This window comes from Mus pahari, chromosome 19 (genome assembly GCF_900095145.1).
Source record: "Mus pahari chromosome 19, PAHARI_EIJ_v1.1, whole genome shotgun sequence".
Taxonomy (NCBI): domain Eukaryota; kingdom Metazoa; phylum Chordata; class Mammalia; order Rodentia; family Muridae; genus Mus; species Mus pahari.
Genome location: NC_034608.1, coordinates 43,542,442 through 43,552,793, shown reverse-complemented (window position 1 = coordinate 43,552,793; position 10,352 = coordinate 43,542,442). Strand labels below are relative to the sequence as shown.

Below are 10,352 nucleotides of genomic sequence, written 5' to 3'. Positions count from 1 at the left end.
AATAAGATGTCAGGTCCCTGGGGAATGAAGTTCCAGACTGTTGTGTGCCAGTACGAGGGAGCTCAGAACCGAACCCTGGTTTTCTGTAAAAGCAATAAATGCTCCTAACCGTTGAGACATTTCTCCAGCCCTCTTGTCCTTTTTTTTTTTTTTTTTTTTTTTTTAGACTTTATTTACTTTATGTATGCGAGTACACCATCACTGTACTCAGACACACAAGGAAGAGGGCATCAGATCCCACTGCTGTGGTTGTGAGTTACCAAGTGGTTGCTGGGAATTGAACTCAGGACCTATGGAAGAGCAGTCAGTGCTCTTAACTACTGAACCATCTCTCCAGCTTGTCTTTTTTTTTTTTTTTTTTTTTTAGCTTAATAAGTACAGAGAAAAATTTTGAGCTTTAGGCTAATGAAAAATTTCAAGGTATTTTATAACTCAGAATCATAGTTGATTTCCCCAGCAGTGATATAGAAGCCAGGTTTCTCTCTCGCTGCCTCAGACATGGTCGCTTTGATTCTTAGCATTTCCCTCTTGCCGGAATCTCCTGACTAGAAAGGATTCCTCCTGTAATCCTGAGATAATTATAGCACCGACTACTGAAAATCATCATTGTTTACTTAGAAAAAAGTGAAACGAACAAAAACCGAGGTCAACATAAAATTACGAACAAAACACAAAACGTCCCTTTTTCTTACCAAAAAATAAAAGCAATTTTACCTTGGTAACAGTTAACATATAAAAATTAGTTACACTGTTCTCGTGGGCTCGCTTGATTCGAAGTCTGCACTCTTCTTCATCAATTAATTCACCGACATACTCGTTTACAAATTCCCCCTGCAAAGGATGTAATGCGGAACATTAGCCGCACTGGAATACATATCCTAACACCACACGCATGACCCAAGAAAATTAACTAAAAGCGTTTGTGAGGACCGGGAATGTAGTGCAATAGCAGAATCCTTGCCTGGCTTGTATAAGGCCATGGGAAGGCCATGGGCTCAGTCTACAACAGCACGCAAACGGGGTGTGGCCTATAGCCCCAGCACAGGGAGGTGTAGACGGCAGCAGCAGGCTAGCTTGGACCCACAAGGTCTTGCCTTAACAAAAGCAAAAGCCTGGGACTGGGGGAAAGGATGATTGCTCAGTGCGTAACCTGAGTGTGATGCTATGAACCACGTGAGGGAATGAGCAATGTCCTGACTTTCACCAGGCACACGGTGTGCACATGTGGATCTGCCTAGACCTAGTTTCTCAGACAATCCTTTTTAATGAAAATCAAAATAAACATCACAGAGCTGTGAACTGGCTCAGTCAGTGGAATATTCACCTAACAATGTGATGATCCCCAGAAACTAAGTAAGAGGCCAAGCATGGTGGCACACGCCATGTTGTGAACTCCTAGAGACAGTGACGCTCACTGGAGAAGGTCCAGGCAGTGAGAGACCCTGCCAAACAGTAGGTCTGTTCTAGTTGGCCTGTTGTCAACTCGACAGGAGCTTGAGTTATCTGGGAAGAGGAGCCTTGAATGAGAGAATGCCTCTGTCAGACTGCCCGGTGAGTCCGGAGTTAGTGACTGACGGGGAGGCGGTCCTGGATGGTCTAAGGAAGCAGGCTGGACAGACATGGTGGCATACACCTTTAATTCCAGCACTCAGGTGGGGGTTTCAAGACAGCCAGAGCTTTAAACGAACAAAGCAAGCTGACTGAGCCTTGCTTTCTGCTTCAGTTCAGGCCTTAAGTTCTTGCCCCGAACTCCTTTCACAGTGGACTACAACTGCAAGCTAAAATAAATCTTTTCCTCCCCCGTTCGCTAACTAAGATGCATTAAAGTCATGAAAAAACCTTAGAAACAACATCCGGATTGTTACCCGACTTTAACACAGCTACAGAAAGAAAAAAGAACCTGAAAATCCCCCTTCAACCCTAAAAGTAAACAGTTATTGTTTATTCACAGGTATTTGGGTGGCAGGAATATCCCTGTGCAAGTGTTTCCAAAGGCATCAATGCACTTGCTTTTTCTTGCTGACATTATTGCTATATTCCCAAGTGGCACCTGTGGCATGTTACTAGATCTTGGAATAAAGCGAACCCTGACTTTTGAAGCCATTATCATCACTACACTCACAAATATCTGCTAGTTTGTAGCTGAGGGAGGCATCTAGGGATAAGAAATGGGAAAGCTCTGGGTTTGAAACACATAGGGTATGCTTCTGCTCTCTAAACCTGTTATTTTGAAGTAATTATATTTACAGCAAGCTAAAAAAAAAAAGCCGTGTTTCTTCTGTTCTCTCAGAGTCCTCCAATGGTAACGTCTCACAGAACTCTAACAATACTAATACTAGGAAGCTGGTGCTGGCACTCATTCACTCAGACACCGAGTCCTGGTACCACAAAACCCTGTTCAAGACTGTATGGACAGGATGTCTTCAATTTTTCTTTGAAGGCCACACCCATCCTCCATTACTTCAGCACCTAACCCTTGCCGAACTAATCCATCAGTATAATTTTGCCATTCACGAGTGTTCTAGAAACAGATTTATATAATATGTAATCTTTTGAGACTGGTATTTTTAGATTGGGGTTTTATTTTAATTATTTAAGTGCATGGATATCTTACCTGCATGTATATCTGTGGACCACTTACACGCCTGGTGCCCTCTGAGGCCAGAAGAGGGCATTGGGTTCCTTGGAACTAGAGTTAAAGATGTCTGTGAGCTGCCATGTGGCTGCTGGGAGCTGAACATGGCTCCCTAGACGATCAGTCAGTGTCCTAACTGCTAAGCCATCTCTCTAGCTCCTAAAGATGTGTTTTTATTGCAGGAGATCTGATGATCTCTTTTGACCTCTGCAGGTACCAAGCAGGAACATAACACAGACACATACATAGAGAAAACACTCACACATAAAATAATTAAGGATTTGTTTTTATTTTATGCATGTGAGTATTTGGACTAAGTATGTGCGCGCACGCATGTGTGTGTGTGTGTGTGTGTGTGTGTGTGTGCACATGCAGTGCCCACTGAGGCTGGGAGAGGGTACCAGGTGCCCAGGAACTGGAGTTGAGGTCGTTCTGTGTGGGTGCTGGGACTCAAACCCGGGTCCTCTATATGAGTTGCCTAAGACTAAACCATCTCTATAGCTATGGAGCGAGCTTAAAACATAAAGTGAAAAAAAAACAAACAGCTACTTGTCAGACGACCCAAGCTGTGTTTCAGTTGTGTGTAATGGCTCAGTAGGACTCCTCAGTGTAGACGAACCACCATGTGTTTAGTTATTTACCTACTCAAGAAGTCTGGCCAGTCTTTCTAGCTCTTTGCTATCATAAATACAGTTGCTGTACACATTTGGGAAGAGTTTTCATGTGATTACAGGTTTTCATTTTCCTGGTTTAAATAGCCAGTAGTTAAGATCTGTTGTGTAGAAAAAACAAAAAACAAAAAAACAAAAAAACAAAAAAACAAAAAAAGCCGGGTGTGGTGGCGCATGTCTTTAATCCCAGCACTCGGGAGGCAGAGGCAGGTGGATTTCTGAGTTCGAGGCCAGCCTGGTCTACAGAGTGAGTTCCAGGACAGCCAAGGCTATACAGAGAAACCCTGTCTCAGAAAAACCAAAATAAATAAATAAATAAATAAAGATTTGTTATGTAGTACAGTAAGTGTGTGTATTTGCACAATCTGGCACACTACTGCTGACAATGGCTGCACCATTTACACTCCTACCACCAATGCAGAAGAGTCCCAGGACTTCTGGATCCTGGAAAGAACTGGGAATTGCCATTGTTGTTTCAAGTGATGACCGCATGAGTGGTATCAGGCAGTCAGTCAGCTGCATGGACTTCTATCATCACTGACCTTGTTATCTCGAAAGCCAAGCTCACTCAGTCTAGGGCAGCTGTGTTAGCTGCAAGACTCACCAGTGTTTCAGACTCATCAGAGGAAATAAATACAGAGAAACACATATGGACTTTCACTCCACAAATTCTCCTCACTTCTCATTACAGGATGGCTGCGAGTATATATTAGGAATGTCTGTCACTCTCCTGGCCTGCAGACCTTCTGGCCCTGTGTCTATATCACTCTCCTGGCCTGCAGACCTACTGTGTCACTCTCCTGGCCTGCAGACCTACTGGCCTTGTGCATGTCACTTCCTGGTCTGCTGGAACAGAAGTCCATCCTAGCACTTCTTCCTTTCTCATAATTCCTCCATTCTCCAGGCAAACTTGTTCTCTAAAACTCCAAATGTGCCAGGTCCTCAAGGTTGCCCCAGATCCTGTTTCTGATGCACACCATTCATCCTGTGATCCCCTCCTCTGAGGATGTGATAACGGTGATGGGATGCACGGGCTAACAAGACCTTGTTGTCTAAGATCTCAATGTCTGGCTTGCTAAGTGGAGTCTCTAATGCCTACGTCGGGAATCTCAAGTAACAAGGAACTGGGGAAGCCACTTAAAGTTAAGAGTCAGTACTGGCCAAGAGCAGAGAGGAAAAAAAAAATCTCAAAACACAAGGCCTCAGACCATAGCAACAAAGAATGGAACTCTATAGCAGGTAAGCAGGGAAGTGGGCCCTTCCCTGCATGAGCTAAGGATGAAGTCTGGTTGACTCCTTGCAATCCTAAATGAGGGTCCAGCTGAGCACAGCCCAACCCATGACCTGTCAGCTGTGACAGTGAACCTTGTTAACACCTGTGTGTGCTTGCTGTCCCTGTCCCATGTGCATGTCTAGTACCCAGGGAGACCAGAAGAAGGTGTAGATCCCCTGGGACTGAAGTGACAGGTGGCTGTAAGCCACCATGTGATGCTGGGTGGTGCAAATTGAACCTGGGTCCTGTGTGTAAAAGCAGCCAGTGCTCTTACCACTGAGCCGCCCCTCTAGCCACTTGAGTTGCTAACTTGTTCTGGTTTTTTTGTTTGTTTGTTTGTTTTTTAAAGATTTATTTATTTATTATATGTAAGTACACTGTAGCTATCTTCAGACACTCCAGAAGAGGGTGTCAGATCTTGTTTTGGGTGGTTGTGAGCCACCATGTGGTTGCTGGGATTTGAACTCCGGACCTTCGGAAGAGCAGTCGGGTGCTCTCACCCACTGAGCCATCTCACCAGCCCACTTGTTCTGTTTTTGAGATAGGGTCTTACTTTTAAGGTTAGGCCTCATTTCCCAAGTTTATATAGCCCGGGCCAGCATCAAGTTCTTGGTGATCCTCCTGCTTCAGCCTCTCAAGGGACAGAAACAAGTGTGAGCAGCACAGCCAGTTTGAGGGTCCTGGCTTTGTGGTAATTCTTCTATACAGTAATAGAGAAGCAGCGTGTCAGGTCAGTGAGCCACCCTACTAAAGCCATCCGGTAGTTCTTGCCTGAAGGATGGACATCTTTACACCTGGCTCTTGGCTGCCTACCTCAGCTCATGTCCTGTTACCACTCAGTCTTCATCACTAGTGTGCAGGCTCAGTTTGCTCCTGTCTCTTGGGTCCTCTGTGAGAGCAGGAAGCATGCTTCACCACCACGTCTCCCTGGGCTCCCCACTGCTTAGATGTATTTCTCATTTCTGTATGAGTGCTTTGCCTGCATGTGTGTATATATGTGCACTACATGTGCCTGGTGGTACCCAGGTCAGAAGAGGGCATCAAATGCCCTAGGACTGGGGTTATGGAAGCTTGGGAGCCAAATTCAGGTGCAACAAGTACTTTTAACTATTGATGTCTCCAGCCCCTGGTTTCTCTTTCTTTCTGTCTCTGTCTCTGTCTGTCTCCCCCCTCCCCCCACCTTTCCTTGAGACAGTCTCACTATCTAGCCTTGGCTGTTCTAGAACTCACTCAGGCTGGCCTAGAACTCACAGAGATCTGCCTGCCTCTGCCTCCTGAGTGCTAGGATTAAACACACACATCACCCTCCCTCCCCACAGTGGTTTCTTGACAAGAGCCACAGGAGATCCTCAGGTACTCTAAAAGCTGAGACCCACTATTTGAATAGTAGGGTTTACTAGAAATTTTTATTTTTCTTTTAAGCTCTTTGGCTTTAAAATATTTCTCCAACTAGTATATATTTCTTGTGCTAGGAGGGTCTTGTGAAAAAACAAAACTGTCTTAAGGTATGAAAATAAAAGTAAGTTCTAGAGTTATGTTATTTGAGCTGCTTCTGCCACTCCTGCACATGTAGTCTGGAGCCTTTAACAAGCTTTGACTACACACGACGGACTACTATTACAGTCCACCTTTAGTGATTTGGTGATTCGGTCACACTTACGGCTATGGCTTGAGGTTGCAGCAAAATTCTGGGTTTGCTAATTTCTGCCCTGGTGAGTAATCAACTTTATTATGTTGCTTCTCTGACATGTTTATCCACCATGAAAAGCAACAAGAAAATACGTTCAAATCATTCCACTTATAATTAAAAAAAAAAAAAAGAAAGAAAGAAATCAAAGAGCACAATGCCCTTTCCATGCAAGGCTCATCAAATGACAGCGCCAGGCTGTGTACTCTGCTATCCTTTCCCACCCTCTTCTCACTCGGCAAGTGCAAACCCTGTGAGAAGTGACAAGTCCAACTTTAAGTAGCTGTGCTTCTTGCAGCACTGCCATGACTGACGCGTCCTAAGAGACGAGGGCAGCCATGGGGCCACATTACCTTTTTAATGCTTCTTTTGGTTCTGAGGCCCCATCCTCTCCGCTCGGTTTTGATGATCTCTGCATCGGGGTACAGCCTCTTTGTAAAGCACTGATTCTGACAGCGGTCCCCAGCAGGGCACACCTGCGGGTGACACTCATACTGTGACATTCTGTTCAGACACTGCGACTCCAGGCCACACGGGTTCTCATCACCAGGCTTGCAGTTACAGCGGGGGATCTCCGACAGGTCAGCCACCTGGACCTGCACCTTCCCTAGGACCTTGTTGGCCTGGGAGACAACAGAGCAAGAGAGGGGCGGGAGAAGATGAGGGTCTGTGAGCAACGTGAACTGAACATCAGAGCACTGAACAACGTGAACATCAGAGCACTGAGACATGATACGGAAAGCTCTTTATCGTGATTTCTCCAGAATAAACGAGGAACAATAACTATGTCTATTTACTAGACAAAATGATTGAAGCTTGATGTCAAGTCTCATTTTTTATTTTCCGATTGCCACAGGCTGATGAAATTTAATACCTGAAATCAAGAGACAATAAGCTATTTAGGAAGTCTGAAAAAGGGAGGATAAAGATCTATATCCTTGTCTGATTGCAGGATACTCTAGCAGAAACAGAACAGAATTCTATGTAAGCCATGGTTCCCAGGTGGTGTGGCTTAACAAGGAGAGGGTGACTGTTGGAGCATCCCTGTAAGTCAAGGGGCTTTAAGCAGCAGGGAGACGCACGCTCACCTTGATGTGCTTGTAGGGAGGGGGTTTTCTGGAGGTCCGCTCCATCTCCAAAGCCTCCTTGCTTTCTCGCTGGGCTTTCAGCTCCTGGAAACGTTTTGCGGCTTCTTCCAGTGCTGACAAGGAGAGCAGGCAAGGCATTGTCAAAAGGGGAGCACCCCGTCAGCACGGGACGTTAGATTCTACCATCCGACAGGCAAGGCATTATCAAAAGGGGAGCACCCCGTCAGCACGGGACGTTAGATTCTACCATCCGACAGGCAAGGCATTGTCAAAAGGGGAGCACCCCGTCAGCACGGGACGTTAGACTCTACCATTCGACAGGCAAGGCATTGTCAAAAGGGGAGCACCCCGTCAGCACGGGACGTTAGATTCTACCATCCGACAGGCAAGGCATTGTCAAAAGGGGGAGCACCTCGTCAGCACGGGACGTTAGATTCTACCATCCGAGACGCGCTCCGCCTCTGGCCTGAGGTTTACTTTCTAAAACTATGTTTTGGAAATCACCAGTCACCTCCACTGTAGAGGAAATAATAAATTAGCATCCAACACTATGCTTTGTCCATGAGTCAGAGCATAGGACTGACATCACTGACAGAGACCTACCTCTAGGTGACCCTGTGAAGAACGCCTGTGTACCCTGTCCATCCTAGATTTAAACTGGTTTTTCTTTTTCTTTCTTTCTTTCTTTCTTTTTTTTTTTTTTTTTTTGGTTTTTCGAGACAGGGTTTCTCTGTGTAGCCCTGGCTGTCCTGGAACTCACTCTGTAGACAAGCTGGCCTCGAACTCAGAAATCCACCTACCTCTGCCTCCCAAGTGCTGGGATTAAAGGCGTGAGCCACCACGCCCGGCTTAAACTGGTTTTTACCCTTACTCAGAAAGGTAGACTTCTGGGGGCTGGAGAGATAGCTCAGCGGTTAAGAGCACTGACTGACTGCTCTTCTGAGGTCCAGAGGTCAATTCCAAGCAACCACGTTGTGGCTCACAACCATCCGTAATGAGATCTGACGCCCTCTTCTGGAGTGTCTAAAGACAGCTACAGTGTACTCACTTAAATAAATAATTCTTAATAAATAAATAAAAATTAAAAAAAAAAAAAAAAGAAAAAAAAGGAAAAGAAAGGTAGACTTCTGTCATGTTGCAAAGGTCCAAGGCCTTCCTGGGAAGCCTTTCACTTAATTAAAAGACACTTCAAACATAGCCGAGTGCTCCAGGCTTTATGCATCTCAAAGCTGGTCCTGATGTCATAGGAAGTTTATGGATGTAAAATCCCAGTGCCTGGTGAACATTCTTGAGTGGCAGAAGCTTCGTGTGTAAATAAGAAATACACACCTGAGCATGAGCTCTGAGTCTCTGTGAGCATGGTCCAACTTACCTGTTTTGAAGGTCTTGTTTATGCTAGTCTGTCCCTCTGCAAAGTGTTTGTCTCCTTCAACATAAGGGAACACTCTGCCTTGGTGGACCCAGTAGTAGTCGTGAGAACCAAAGAAGAACACGGGGAAGTCCCCCAAGTCATGCTTAAGGCCCTGGATGTTCAGCGGCACAGACCTGGGACTGCAAATCTCTGCAGGCCACCATCTGAGAACAAAATGGAGAAGGTGAAAACCTCACCCTCTTCCTCACAGGCCGGGGGGAGAGAAGGGTTCACATTCTAAAACACACAGTAGGTAATCTGCTCACTTAGCATGGTGCTACATGCCTTTAATCCCAGGGAGAGGCAGGCAAGTCTCTGTGGATTCGAGGCCAGCCAGGTCACCGTAGAGTTTCTAGGACAGCAAGAGCTACTTAGTGAGACCCTGTCTCAACCTCGCTTACCCCAACCCCAACCCCCCACCGAAACACCGAGACGACAACAAAACACTATGCTGAATTAACATAATAGAGAACATAGGCTGAACAAAGTAGGCTCTAACAACTTCATGTGGTTTCTTTCCTTAAAAGATCAGCATTTAAATTTTATAATATATGTATCACAAACACATCAGTTATAGCGTCTACTATGAGAAGGACAATGCGCCTACTTCCCAGCTCTGGAATTTGGGTATTAACTAATATGATTCCAACCCATCTTAACTGTAGAAAATCCACACTCTCCCAAAACCCACACACTCACTATCTTCCCAGGGGGAGGAGACTATCTTTTGAGAATGAAGGATTGTTTCTAGCGGTCAGAGGGATTCTTTAGAGAATGAACCATTGCCATTGCAAGTGTCAATACTACATGCCAGCCCACACTTCTCGACTCATTAACCAGGGGAGGTGCCTCTCGCCCTGATATAGCAGGCTCCGCATCAGCATTCCAGACTCGGTTCATCTTGATGAACACAGGGTGCAAGTAGATAAAAACATCTCCCCTATGCTCTCGGCATGGAGACTATTTGCATTAGATGGATTCCCCAAATGTGAAGAACACATTGTACAGCAGGGCGGGGGTGGGGGTGGGGCTAACCTGGAGAGAGAGTCTGACCCTATCAAACCAAACTGGAAAAAAGACTGTATGTATCCAGATCTACACTTAAAGTGTACACACACACACTTTTTAAAATTTATTTGTATGTGTTTGAGTGTTTGGCTTACAAGTATGTACCCTTTGTGTGTGCTAGGTGTGGAGCAGGACCTGAAGTTACAGACAGCTGTGAGTGCCACTGTAAAAGCAGTCAGTGTTCTTACTGCCGAGCCACTTCTCCAGCTCCCATTTAAAAAAAATACAAAAACAAAACAAAAATACAAATTTCCTCTAACAACAAAGCAAGAAGCAGTGCCAACAATAGTGGTCTCACCCACTTGAGAGGCTGGGGCAAGAGGATCATCTAAGCCAAGAGGTCAGTCAGCCCAGGAAGATTCTGTCCTAGCCTCCGAAGGGAATAACATGTAAAACACGGGTACAGACTGCTTATGTCTTCAAACTCAACGCTTCATGCAAACAATTTACAGTATGGTGGCAATTATCTATCTATCTATCTATCTATCTATCTATCTATCTATCTATCTATCTATCTAT

General features: G+C 45.3%; 1 protein-coding gene across 6 annotated transcripts in view; it reads right to left on the bottom strand.

Moving 5' to 3' along the window:
• The window catches only part of Nsd3 (nuclear receptor binding SET domain protein 3), a 113,652-nt gene that overhangs the window by 11,974 nt on the left and 91,326 nt on the right, over nucleotides 1–10,352 (bottom strand). For 5 of the 6 annotated variants that reach the window (XM_029532272.1, XM_029532273.1, XM_021219910.2 and 2 more), the window contains 4 exons: nucleotides 8,727–8,929; nucleotides 7,355–7,467; nucleotides 6,620–6,889; nucleotides 715–831 (listed from right to left, as the gene is read on the bottom strand). In XM_029532272.1, coding sequence (XP_029388132.1) covers nucleotides 715–831; nucleotides 6,620–6,889; nucleotides 7,355–7,467; nucleotides 8,727–8,929 — 703 coding nt within the window. The remainder of the gene's footprint in view (nucleotides 1–714; nucleotides 832–6,619; nucleotides 6,890–7,354; nucleotides 7,468–8,726; nucleotides 8,930–10,352) is intronic. The other variant, XM_021219911.2, reaches the window with a different exon arrangement.